Source organism: Pinus tabuliformis, chromosome 7 (genome assembly GCF_031772625.1).
Source record: "Pinus tabuliformis cultivar Carrire ecotype Pingquan chromosome 7, CPIR1, whole genome shotgun sequence".
In the NCBI taxonomy this organism is placed as follows: domain Eukaryota; kingdom Viridiplantae; phylum Streptophyta; class Pinopsida; order Pinales; family Pinaceae; genus Pinus; species Pinus tabuliformis.
In genome coordinates this window covers 944,485,242-944,499,385 of record NC_142293.1, presented here as the reverse complement: position 1 = coordinate 944,499,385, position 14,144 = coordinate 944,485,242, and the positions used below count along the sequence as shown (strand labels likewise).

At 43.9% G+C, this 14,144-nt stretch overlaps 1 protein-coding gene across 2 annotated transcripts in view; it reads right to left on the bottom strand.

The window, feature by feature from the left end:
- LOC149250742 (Zn-dependent exopeptidases superfamily protein) overlaps positions 1-13,659 on the bottom strand; it is a 346,388-nt gene extending 332,729 nt beyond the window's left edge. The window contains exon 1 of one of the 2 annotated variants that reach the window (XM_089459228.1): positions 13,470-13,659. In XM_089459228.1, the coding sequence (XP_089315354.1) occupies positions 13,470-13,620 (151 nt within the window). In that variant the 5' untranslated portion in view covers positions 13,621-13,659. The remainder of the gene's footprint in view (positions 1-13,469) is intronic. The other variant, XM_089459227.1, reaches the window with a different exon arrangement.
- Positions 13,660-14,144: the final 485 nt, after the last annotated feature.

Genomic DNA, 14,144 nt, shown 5'->3' with positions numbered 1-14,144 from the left:
TAAATGCCCTCCCAGTCCATCTCTGGTTGGAGTTTTGCTTGTGTTTGAGGAATATTCCTGGTAAGGGATATTACAAATAACCTCAAGGCAAAGAGGGCTTGCATGGCTTGAGAATTCCATCAACAATGTTAGTACTTGACTGAGGGAGCATGCTATCACATTGACCAGGAGATTTATGATTAGACTTGGTGAGTTGTGGTAATTTAAGATTCATCTTAGTTGTTTGTGTAATGGTGGAAAATAATTATGTAAACAAGTTTAACTACATTATTACAATCCAAGTTACGACATGTTTCATCTTGTTTATATTCTTTGTAACTGATAACATGAATAAAATGCACTCTTTGGGTTTTTAATGGATGCCATATCTTTCAACATATTACCAAAACCAACCACAAGGTCCCTTCATAGACAATGACCAAATATTTGGAAAATCTACTAGCTTAATTGCTTGCTTTTGTAGCTTTGTTTTAAGCAATAAGTGGTGCTTTTCATTTTAAAAGATGTCATATTTTCTATGCTTTTGCTCAAGATCTAATCAATCGTGCACCTCACTTGAAGTCCCTTATCTTTTATCATGTATTCTCATATCGCACGTGACATACCAGTCAATTTAACGTTGCATTTGTATACATGTTTGGTTGTGTTGTATTTTCCTTTGGGAAACCTACTAAGGAACAAGGAAGATCATGGATTGAATGCTAAAGGAAATAAGCAGGCCCTTTTAGCTGAGTGACGAAAAGCTTTTGAGCTTGAAAGATATTATTCGTTCTAACCAAGTCATGGATTGTTTAGTGGTCTGTGAGTGCTAACAGTGTATAGCATAGTTAGTGATACAAAAGTTTGATTAACCTTAAACATACAAGGACCTCATTTTTTTTGTAAGTAAGACTGAGATTATATTAGATCTGAGAATCAAAAAAGCATACATTATTGCTTTTCAAAGGTTGACCAGACTGAAATCCAGACCATCTGCAGAAGTTTTCAACCGTTGACACTATGTATTGTCTAAAGCTAGTGACTCTACCAGACTGAAAACTAGATTTAGATATAAAATCAAGGCCAAAACACCTATGTAATTGACATTCTGGGTGGGCAACAGCCAAGCCCTATTTAAACTACTGAGACATGCATTCTAGCGCCCTCTGGGCAAAGATAACAAAAAGAAGACAAAAATTCCAGAGCATTAGACTTAACAAAGGGGACTAGTCTTCTCCCACCGTGATGCGTTCTACCGGCGACCCTCTCGCTTGAACCCCATCCTACTTCAAGTTGTCAGGGTTGGGGAGAGAGCTACCATCCCCTTCATGCTTTTTGTTAGCACTGCGCTTAAGCCTGTCATAATGAGGCGAATCCCTGGTTATGAATTTCTTATGGTGCACAGACTCCACATAGGTCGTGAATTTTACATCTAGCAGGTCCAATTTCTCCTCAAGGGCTTTTCTGGCCTAATTTTTTCTTGCACTGCCAAGCTCAGGAGATTTTTCATACTCCAAGCGAGCTCGATTGTACGCCTATAGAGATTTTCGCGAGCTTTAGTCATTCCTGCGTCCGAAATCCAGTTAAATTGTTCGTCCACAACCTCAGTGTTGGTGTTCCTCTTGATTTCCACCACTTGCTTCTCAAGCTAACTGATGTATGCTTTTACCTCCAGCGAAATAGTGTTGAGAAAGATGAGGGTCGCTTGATGGGTCGCAATCTCAGCCCTAGTTCTTGGACGCATGCCTTCCTGCCTCCAGCGGTCTATATTGCAACCTCTCAGTGTGGGGCTAGAGGAGGGGTCTTAGTGGACTGAGTGGTACGAGCCATTAGGGGTCTACTAGTGGAGCGATAGCAGAGGGACCTGGAGCACCGGAGGGTTGTAGTTATGGGGGTAGTGGGCAAGGGGCGGTTTGCAAAGAACCAAGCAGAGGTGAAAATAGGAAAGCAAGGCAGGCTCGAAAGGGGGAAAAAGTCGAGCGTCATTGTATTTAGAAGGACAACAATAATTATGCAAACTTCAATGCGATAATTCATATGTACGGCAATATCTACTTCAGAATTTGGGTAATTCAATCTGTTGATGGGTGGATGAGGTGGGAGGCGGCTCCAATCATTCATATTCTCAGGGTTCAAGGGTTCATTAAGAGCTTCAAGATGGGAGAGACGTGTGAGGGATTTTAGAACACCCTCTCCATAATTCACGTACGTTTCCATCAGGAAGAGGGTTGCTAGTTGGAAGGAGAGACTGGAAGCCCTTGAGAACCACTACCATCCCTGTCCTTTTGACAGAGATCTTCACATTCCTGACGCAGCTTTCCCTCAGTTAAATCTTGCCATGCATGAGAGTTGAATGTGTCATTGCCATATGTCCCCTCATTGGCAAGTCTGTCAGCCAAGGAATTCGCCTTACGCTTGACAGCTTGGAAGTGGACCCCACCAAGAACCATGATGTGGTCATGAATGCGTTGAAGAATCTTGGAAAGCCCCCAGTTGGCAGTCACTTTGTCGAGCAAGGTGCCATTCTGTAATTTGCGGGCAGCGAGGGTGGCCACCGCAGAATCCCCTTCGACAACTAGCAAAACGAAATGGTGAGTCTTTTCAAGGTCGAGTCCATGCTCCAAAGCCTGCAACTCAACCGCATTGTTTACACTGATCCCTATTTTTCCATAGGAGATCCAAAGAATTTCGTCATTATGGTTCTAGAAGACCCCCCCCCTCAAAGCATGCAAAACCAAGATTGCCTTGGGAAGCCCCGTCGTAATTTAGTTTGATTGATGCTTGGGGGAGACCAAATGACAGGGATATCGAGGTTGACAACGAGGTGGTTTGTGTCAAAGAATGGAATGTGCTCTAGACCTAGAAGTTGAAGGATGCAAATATTCGAAGGTCGAGAAGGGCCCAGCTAAGGGGAGATATTGGAGATAGAGACTGATTCTCGTATTATCTTCTTCACACTAGTAAGAAGAACATCCCCTGTTCCCCTCAAGTTTTTAACGATTCTGGCATTTCTTTCTTTCCATAGGGCCCAACAGAGAGCCCTGGCAGCAAATCCCAAGCCCTGTTGACGATGGGGTGAGTGGAGATTTGAGGTCTAAAGACTCTAGGGTGCTTTGAATTGATGCCCTGTTTCTGTCCGAGGCTTTGAAAACCTCTGCCCCCCAGTCCCATAATGTAGAAGCGGTTTCACAAGTATTCAACAGGTGGTTTATAGTTTCCTCTTGGTTCTCACATAAACTGCACCTAGAAGGTCACGAGAAACTGTGCTTTATGAACTTATCCTAGGTGAGGATTTTGCCATGGAGACAAGCCATAGGAACAAAGTCATCTTTGGCCATTGATTTTTTGACCAGAGGGAAATCCATCAAGGATGTTGTTCTAGTTAATTGTGGTTGGCCAGATAGCCATAAGCTTCCTTGAGAATAGATATACCTCCTGAATTCCTACCCCATCTTAATTTGTCTTTCGTCCCAGTCTACAAGGTTTTATCGATCCTAGAGGTGCTTCTAGAAAGCCTCCCAACCAAAGTTTTATGGGAGAGGTCACCCCTCCTGCTCCTCAATCCAAGACCACCATTTACTTTCTTAAAGGGTATGTTTCCAGTAGTGAGACACTAAAGATTTGCCCTTGCCCTGCATTAGCTCCTACAGTGGAGCTTTGGATTCTGCATTCAGTTTCGGCAGTTGTTGCCAGGCATCTTCTAAGAAGAGAGAATTATGACCATTGTGCATCTCCCAAAAATTGTGTTGTTGGATGATCCATTTATTTTTCCGAGCTTGATTCCAAAAAGTTAAGCCCTTGACCATTCCTTCCAAGTAAATGAGATCTTTCCGCTGCTGATTGGGGGCATATTTGGCTTTCCAGAGTTTGGCCCAGGGGATTGTGGTAGAATCTAACCATTTCCACCAAGTTTTAGCCCCAAGAGCGTTCCTATGACTTATGGGTCTCTCAGGCCCAATCCCCTAGCCTGCTTGGGTCTGCAAAGTTTATCCCAGTTGACCAAAGCCCATTTGCTTTTTGTCACAGAGCTCCTTTCCTTTTTGTCCTTGAGGTTGTCTCCAAAGACGTCCTTATTCCATTTCCTAATTCGCGATTTGATATGCTTGAGTTTATGCTGGAAGAAGTACATTTGGAGACCTCTCCAGCGGAGGTCCTCATTCCACCATTCTTTCCTTTTTTATTGAAATTTTGGATGATCCAGCCAGAATGCTTTGAACCTGAAAGGTTTGTTCTTAGGAGTGCCTAGAAGTTGGATCTCCAAAACAATGTGCCAATATCTGACCCAGCATATGGGAGGATTCTTCCTTCTATTTCCGGAGTAGTTAGGAGTATGGATTATGATATTAGGAATCAGTCCAGGCGAGAGGCAATTTGTCTTTCTCGCCCTCTCCTGTTATTCCAGGTGAAGATGTCATTGTGGGTTTCCACATCCACCATTTCCATTTGATCTATTGATTCTCTAAAAGCTTCTATGTCTCTGTCCAATCTTCTAAGGCCCCTTTTTTTCTCAAAAAGATTGAGGATCATGTTAAAGTCTCCTCCAAAGATTCTATGGGAGCTTGGCAATGCTTCATGAATTCTCTTCAGGGTATCCAACATTTTGATTCTTTATTCAGCTCTATGCAGGCCATAAACATTGGTAACACTTAGTGTTTTCAGAGTTCCAATTAATTGAAACACTATTGTTAGGGTATTCGGAGTAGCGATAGATGTTTTAAGGTCCATCCGCTTTCATTCCATATGATTAACTAACCTCCTGTTGTGCCTTTGGCAACAGTTTCAATACTATTGTATCCCTTCCAGCAATCTAAGGGCAGCTAGATTAGGTGATTTCTCTTACTTTGATAACTGCTTGTGATGTATTTTTACTTAGCTTTATTAGTTTCTTCTTTCACTTGAATATTATTGGTGTTCTCTATCATCAAACAGCTACCGAACAATGAAAGATCAATGAGATAAGGAGACACAAAATGTAGGCTATCAGCCAGGGCCAAAACCTCTTCTCTTGAGAGGAAAACCCACAAGAACTCTTCTCTCTTGTAGAATTTCAAATGACGAATTCCAAGACCTATGACCCTTGTCAGAGACCCCTCCAAGACCAAGCCAACTTTTCTTCTTGATGAGCTTTCCTTCCAACAACTTCGACCCCAGTAGTTTCTTCTGCGACTTTGACTACTGCAGAAACCCTAGCTCTTACACGTGTGAAAAAGAGGATGATTTCTCCCTTCCTTCTCCTTCACTTGACTTGGTTCTTTCTTCTATAGAATTCAGCTTACAGAGTATACCTATTTATGCCCTAACTCAACTTCTCTTAGCAAGTCTACAATTCGGTCTAGTTGTTGCATTAGATGACCTAATTTTCCCGCACATGTAAAGGATAATAGCCCAAAGACAGTCCAAAAAATTTTGCTTTCTTCTTCTTCTTCTTTGTTGGTATTTGGGCCTCTTTTTGTCTGCTTATCCTCTTAGATCGAACTTCTTGAGAGCTGATTGGATGCCTCTTCCAAAGATGTCGAATACTTTGTATATATAGGCTTCTTGTGGAGGTTTAATAGTTGTCCATGGGGTTGACTTGTCTATGCTTCTAGGCCGACTTCATCTTTGCTTATTGACAAGGTCTTGGAGGGTCTATATGACACTTTTGACTTTTCATAAATTTTCTTTAAAAGATACAATATGCCCAAAAGGGTCTTCCATATATGACAATGACCCAATGACAAGCCCTAGAAGCACTCAATGGGTGCTTGAACTATAAATAAATTTACCTTGAGTATGAAACCTGTGCCTCAAGAATGACAATAATATATTTCTTTTTCTCTTTACATCAAATACATAAAATCATGATTACATATGTCATTATGAAGACCGAACCTAGTTACATATTTCAACAGCATTGATGTTGAAGGGAAGGTATAGCCTCCAAGCCTACTTTGGTTTCCTAAATAAACACTATTTCTAGTTTGCTTGCCATAATCTTCTGATTGAGAAGTCTTCTTTTTGTGTGTCCATTCAGACCTCGAATATTCCAGGAGATCAACTTCATTGGGAGGGTTTTTGAGTTAAGATTAGGGCTCTTACCTTTCCTTCGTTGATCAACCATGCTCCAAGCTCCTGTAGAATTTGGATGGTGGATTTCTTGCCTCGCATTCTTCCCACTCCATTGGGCTTGTATTGATTTGTTGGGACATTGGATTTGATGTCGATTTTGTTGAGGTCCTCGTATTGTCTTTTGGCTATTGCTTGCATGAGCTCTTCCTGATAGAGGTAGGCTTCCTCTATTTTTTGTAGGTATTCCTCCGGGATGGCTTCCATTCCTCTTTTTTCCCAAACTTTTGCGATCTTGTTGAGGTCCATGTCCCCCATAACTTCTTCAATCGCCTCTTCCTCTGCTATAATGTTGTTGCTTTCTTGCTCCATTTCGATGTCTCTTGTTACTTGCTCGATTTCCTTCGGGATGGCTGTGGGGCCTGTTTCTTTTTCCTTTTTCTCTGCAAGGAGGGGTATGTGCCCATTTGTTCCTCCTTTTCTTTCAGTATCTTCCTTATCTCGATCTTCTTGATCTCCACTCAGGACTCCAAACTTGTTCTGGTTGGCTTAGCTCGCTGAGGCCTGCTTGCCTTGGGTCCTTCGATTGTTCTTGTTCCTGGGAGCTACCCATGTGAAGCCCTCCTCGTCCGCCTTCTTCTAAGCTAAGGAGTTGGTTCTTGTGAGGCGTTTTGCGAACAATCCCTAAAGAGATGCCCGTGTTCATGGCATTTGTGGCATTTGAATGAGATGTGTTCATAGTCTATGCTCTGGAGACAGCTTTCATCCCTGAACACTAGTTTAATGGCCTTTGGGAGAGCCCCAAGGACATCCATATTGTCAGGACCACGAGTTGGCACCAAGGCCAACGGGCACCCAAGACGACCCACGATCAATTGAAGTGGCGAAAAACCGAGATGGAACCGAGTTGGGGAGATCGCACAATGAGGCGCAACCGCACAAGGCAAGGCACCCACCCATGCAACAAGGAACGACTTGGTGAAGACTTTGCAAAGGACGCACGTTGGAGGGCGAGCGCACACAACACAACATAACGGAGGGCATGTGAGGAGCGTGCACATTTAACATAGCAATCAGCCCAACTTGGCAAGCTCGTGCCCATTGGCATGCCCGCACCAAGGGGGCGCCTAGGCGCCACAACGGGCGAAACCTTGGCATGTACGGCAGGTAAGGAGGCGCGACAGGCGAGAGTTGGCAAGTGGAGGGCGATGCGACGACAGCAAAGCGGTGGAGTGGACAACACGGAAGTGCAACAGGCGTGTAGCGTAGAGCACACGGTGACAAAGTGCCTAGGCAGGGGCACCCACACAACCCGATCGCAGGTCGGCCTAGGGGCGCGCCCACCCATGATGGGGCGCCCACATGACCCGACGTCAGGTCAGCCCAGGGGTGCGCCCACCCATGAAGGGGTGCCTGCACGAGGAGTAAATACTAAAGTCAGCTCAAAATGTGAAGGGGCGTCAGCCCACTTAAATCAAACGCCTAGAGCGACTATAAGTAGAGGAGCTCGGCACTTGGAGGAGGCAGCAACAAAGTTTGCACAAGAGAACAAATATCACAGAACATATCGTAGAAATGTGAATTTGTGAGATATCACAGAACCGTAAGCAGGGGTGCACATTGCAGAAAGGGATCGCAATTGAGACATATCGCAGAAAGAGATGGGGCTTGCCCAAGCGAGCCTGTTTCTATCAGAGGTCAAGAGTTGGGTTTCTAAGTTGTTTGTGGTGCCAAGTTTGGGATTTCTGCTGGGCAAGGTGTCAACCTTAGGTTGGGCACACCCTAGTTGTGAACTTGACACTTTTGGCTAGTGCATTGGGTTGGGCCAACGACTGCCACTCTTTTGTAAAGCTTGGGTAGCACATGAGTTTAGGCATGGTTGGCCCCTTTGTAAAATTGTTGTAACATTACTTTGAAGGTTAATAAAAGTAAAGGGGATAAGTATTTTGGGAGTTTCCCCCTCCCATCGCATATACTTGTGTTGATATTGTTTTGTTTCGATGCTTTATGATATCGCAAACAGTTAATGAAGTTTTATTTCATTGCTTGTATTGAAGTTACGATATCGCATAATTGTATAACTGTTGAATGAAGTAATTGAATAAAGAAGATTGGAATTGGAAAATTGACTAAGTGTTGAAGTGTAGAAGGAGTTAGGCACAATCCGGGTTAGAGTAGTTGTATAAATGCAATGGAATATCGTCAGTGCCACACGTCACCCACAATGATCTTAAGGCATCACAGCGTGGGGCCATGACAAATGGTATCAAAGCCTACTTTGCAAAGGTGGGCACTTGACGAAAGTTGAATTTTGGAAGAAAGTTGAAGGCAGTGGCACAATGGTCGCTACCATTGACAGTTGCAATCAACACTGTGAACTTGTTAGTTGGGCAGCAAGATGGCAAGTTTACTACAGGACCGTGACGGACGGGTTGAGTCGCATGAAGGAAGAGAATCCAGGATTGCGAGACGAACTTGAAATTTTGGAAGGAGAGGTTGAAAGAGAGCTTTTTAGTCTTGGTTTTTCGATTTGGAAGGCTAAAGTTGTTGGTCATAATAAAGAAGCAAGTGTTGCAGATGTGCTGACAAAAGAGGAGGAACTTGGTGCGATGGAGCTTGCCCAGGTTGAACCAAATTCGTGCACAATGCAACCATTGAAGGAAGGAGGCACTCACTCGGAGAGACCTCATGAAGATGTAAGTATTGCAGTAACTTATGTTTCATTGAAATCTTTCGAAGATGGGTTGTATGCAGATATGGGAGAAGGAAGCATGTGTTTGTTAGTGCGATGGGTAGCCTTTCCTTGGAAGGATGGGAAGAGTCCTTGTGCAGTTGGGCAACAAGGTACGTTGTTTGTTACAGGACTTGTCTAGGCAGTATTCGACCTTAGGGCAGAACGTGCAAACGGCCGAGACAAGGGTGGAACATAATGAACTTATGCGATGGGTGAGTCATGCGTAGCCGGGTGAAGATTTGGCTAAGTGCCCGGCATGACTCAGGGAAAGAAAGAACAAAGGGCACATTGGAAGAAGAAGACATAACACATACTTGGGTGGACTTCATCATTGAAGCCTCATTTGGGCCAAGGAGATGTCTTTGGCGAACCTTTCGTGGAGGAGGCAGCGATGATGGAAGGGACCTGCAATGGTGATATGAGGGTAGGGCGCCATCCTGACCGAAGGCAAGGATGCGATGGCTGAAGTTGCAATGGTCCTGTTAGAGTGGACGAGTTGGGCAACTAAAGTTATGTGCAACAAGTAGAAGAAAAGAGCATGACAGACTTCGTCCAAAGACATTAAGCAAGGGCACTGCAAAGGATGTCGCATATGGACATCAAGCAAAAGTATCAAGCAAGGATGTCGTGCAAAATGGGCGTTCTAGTGCGATATGAATAAGTTATGCAAATAGACCGATGGGGATGTTGGGCACATTTGGACAGCAAGGACATGGTTGTTTTGAAGGAAGGCATGGGCGACTTATGAGATGGTTCAAAGGAGCCTTAGATGACTTGAAGAGAGTTGCAGTCAATGAAGACTTCATGTGATGGTGGTCTTGGAGTGTCTCGTTCGTTGAGGAGCAGAGGTCAGTTTTGAGACGACTTTGATGCGGTATGGGACACATACCTTGGGCACAATAATGGGATGTTGTCGTGAAGAGTGACTTGATGGATGCGATAAGAGCGAGACACCTTGGAGTTGGATGGTGGTTGCAGCGACAAAGGTGCCTTGGTGGGAGCACTTAGGCATGGGTTGAGTCTGATGAGACTTAACCATTTTGATGGACATGGAGATTGTTGGTCTATGACCGAAGGCAGCACATGGACGAGATGATGAGGCAAGCGAAGATGAGGTGCAGCATATGGGAGATGAGATGAAGTTTTCTTCACGGACCTGGATATGGCACGATTGAGTATTGATGCGTGGAGATGGGAAGAGTTCTTGATCGAAGTTGAAGATGTGATGAAGTGTTGGAGAAACAACTGAATAAGGCATGAGGAGGTGCATTCTCATGGATTTGGACATGATGGTTGGATTGATCACCCAACTAGTTCGAGTCATGGGGGTCGACAATGCGTGGATGCATGGCAGATTTGAGTTGGAGTATGGCAACAATAGTTCACATGATGATATTCAGTGGATTGGCACGATATGGATTGCAACCAAACCATGCAACCGAGTTGGAGGGAGCAGCCTCTCGTGAGTTATGGCAATATGAAGGATTGCAACAAGTTGTGGCTAATGACCATTAGATTGAGGAGTCTTACCCATACGAATTCATGAGCATTGATGAAGGTTCGTATGAAGAAGGCAAGGAGTTCATGCAGTAAGAACGATTGACATTGGAGCTGGTGGCGCTTTGCGACAGTTAGACTTGGCAAAAGAGTTGCTAAGTGGAGTTGTTATCGAGGACAACAACCGTTTTAAAGTGGGGGAGCATGTCAGGACCCCGAGTTGGCACCAAGGCCAACAGCCACCCATGACGACCCACGACCACTTGAAGTGACGAAAAACTAATATGGAACCAAGTTGGGGGGATCGCACGATGAGACGTGACCCCACAAGGTAGGGTGCCCACCCATGCAACGAGCAACGACATGGTGAAGACTTCGCAAAGGGCACACGTAGGAGGGCGAGCGCACACAACACAATATAATGGAGGACGCGCGAGGGAAGCGAGCATATAACATAGTAGTCTGCCCAACTTGGTAAGCACGTGCCCATGGGCATGCCCGCACCAAGGGGGGGCACCCGGGTGTTGCGACGGGTGGAACCTTGGCATGCACGACTAGTAAGGAGGCACGATGGGCGAGAGTTGCAAAGTGGAGGGCGATGCGACGACAACAAAGCAGTGGAGTGGACAACACGGTAACAGAGCGCCCAGGCTGGGGCGCACCCGCCCGGCAAGGGGCTCCCACACGACCCAAAGGCAAGTTGGCCCAAGGACACGCCCACCCATGAAGGGGCGCCCACATGACTCAACGTCAGGTCGGCCCAGGGGCGCACCTACCCATGAAGGGGCGCCCACGCGACGAGTAAGGTCAGATCAAAATGTGAAGAGACGTCGGCCCACTTAAATCAAATGCCTAGAGTGATTATAAGTAGCGGAGCTCAGCAACTATTGGAGGCAGCAAGGAAGTTCGCATAAGAAAACAAATATCACATAACAAATCATAGAAATGTGAGTTTGTGTGATATCGCAGAACCACAAGCAAGGGCACACATCGCAGAAAGGGATCACAACTTAGACATTTCGCGGAGTTGGGTTTCTGAGTTGCTTGCGGTGTCAAGTTTGGGATTTCTGTTGGGAAAGGTGCCAAAATTAGGTTGGGCACGCCCTAGTTGTGAACTTGACACTTTTGGCTAGTGCATTGGGTTGGGCCAATGACTGCCACTCTTTTGTAAAGCTTGGGTAGCACATGAGTTTGGGCATGGTTGACCCCTTTGTAAAATTGTGGTAACATTACTTTGAAGGTTAATAAAAGTAAAGGGAAGAAGTGTTTTGGGAGCTGCCCCCTCCCATTGCATATACTTGTGTTTATACTGTTATGTTTTGTTGCTTTATGACGTCACGGACTATTAATGAAGTTTTATTCTGCTACATCTATTGAAGTTATGATATCGCATAATTGTATAACTTTTGAATGAAGTAATTGAATAAAGAAGATCAGAATTGGAAAATTGACTAAGTGTTGAAGTGTAGAAAGAGTTATGCATAGTCTTGGTTAGAGTAGTTATATAATTGCAATGAAATATCATCGGTACCGCACGTCACCCACTGTGATCTTAAGGCATCACAGTGTGGGGTCATGACACAAAATGCCCTACTCTTGTTCCTTTCCACATTTTGATGTATTCGCCTAACTTGTCTCCAATCCCTTTTTGAGGACGGAAGGAGACCAGTAGTTAGTGGGCAGGGAGTATAGCCAAACCCAAACTGGATCTGGTGAAGTCCTCCTTCGGGTGAAGCTTTCTTTCCAATATCTCATGTATAAATCGACCAAGTTGAAGAAGTATGGTCCTCCTTCAAAGATGCGATCTTTGTCTTCCAAAAGATTGAATACTACTGTAAAGAAGCCCTTAGAGCCAAGCTGTAACTTGATTCCTCCCTTCGAACGCCATTTCGTTTGAATCCACCAGTTTAGAGCCTTCTCCGCGGGGGCAAAAGCCAATGAATTTGCAGATAACTACATGCTCCTGCGTGTATTCTCTGTAGGTCGCTACACCTTGGTCTTCTATTTCCAGGGTTGGTATTTTCTTGGTCTTTGGTTTGCAGGGGTTGGTTGTTGGTGGCTGAGCTAGAGGCTTTCCACTAGAGCTTGCAAACTGGTGTATTGGCAATTGGTTTGTTCCATTCCCTGCCCCTCCCTCTCCCGAGTGATTGGTCGAGGGCTTCTTGAATGCGTTGAAGTTGGTAAGCTTAGTGAAGAAAGAGGCTTCTTGCTCCTTCCCCTTGCCAGCGACAACTCGCTGAAGGAGGGAGCTCCTGAGCCCCTTCCTGACACTGCCATGGCCAAGATCAAGACGAAAATCTAGGTCGTATTCTGTAACTTGTCCCCGCGCTCTCTCCTCCTTTTTATTACAAACACCTCATTAGCAAAGGTTTGAAGTGTCTATTATTATGAAGCTTTAAGAAATGGTCTATCACAATGAGGTCTGCATTGTTTTGAAAAAGGTATGCGTAGTAAAAGCTTGCCTAGGATGCTGAATAAGTGCTGCAAACCTGCTCAATAATAATATTTTCAATTAAGGAAACTGGGTTGCCTCTCCTGAGAAAAATGTACTGATATAGGGAGCAACCTCGAGAGTGTGCACGGAACTAACATGGTGAAAAGGTAGCCAAAAGAACAGTCTTCCACGTCCTCCACCTATTTTTTGGAGACTATGACTAAGGCACGAAAAAGTTGTTCTTAGGCGAGTCTGTGGCCCCGTCAAAAAGTAATAGATTTCTGTTTCCAATAGTGAAAGAGATGCCAAATATTTTTATTGGGAAAGCAGACGAAGGCCCGCTGTTGGGAGTTGTATGAAGTTCCAGTAAGTTTTATTCGTTGGAGCGCTTAGGAGAAGGTGCTATCAAAACTATCTGCTCGCCAAATCCTCTCTTAACAAGCCCTAAGAAGACCGTCTGTAGTTACATGCGATTGCCCTTTACAATTTCAAAAATTACTATGAAGTATCGGAAACTTCTACATCGTTTTCCAAAATACATTCAATTCAATTGAAAGAAACAAAGAATCGGAATGTTGAATTTCAAATGTTTCCATGAAATATTCGTTGACTCTCTTATGATTAGAGCTCAAATACTGAGATTTGGAGGCATAGTCTTATATGCCCTGTCTTTACATGAATTATTAGATTGTCATTAGATTGTGTACATATAATCGACCTCAGAAGTGTAAAAAGTATTCACAATGAAGAGCCTGAGCATGCGGAGGGGTTCGAACATACCACCAGCAGCTACAGCCACATGAATGAGAATGGCGAAGCAGAAGAAATGGATCCCCATTGTCGCGTGAAACCCTTGAATTAATGGAGTACGTGAATTGTAGCCCTCTCGCTCACTGCGAGACATTCGTCTCTGGGAGATTGTCATTTCCATCTGTTTGAATGTTCATGGAATTAAGCTTTGAAATGTCAAATACAATTTAATTTATATGTAAATGTACCTCAGTTGGAATTTCAATTCGATGCCACCGTCAAATTTGTGTCCTCTCATCTACCTTGGTTTAAAATACTTGATTTTAATCTGTTTGGTTTGTTTTCGTGATGCGGTAAGAACTTAGTTTAATTTTAAGTAATTTTTTTGGTTTGTTTTGATGACGGTGTAAGAGTAGTGGATTCTATAGATCTCAGGGGTTTGAACATCTTAATTTTTTCTTTGGAATTGGGTTTATGAATAATTATCAATATTCTTTGGTTAACGTTTCGAATCTTTTAGTGTGATTATTCTTAATTCTTATTAAGTTATTCATATTTTTGTTGGACATATATGTTGTTTCCTAATGAATATTTTGTGGTGTTTATTATATTTAATTGTGAGTGATTTTTAGTTTTACTTTAAGACATGCTTTAGAATCTAATATGGGGTAGATCTCACTTAAACATAAATATAAATATAAATAT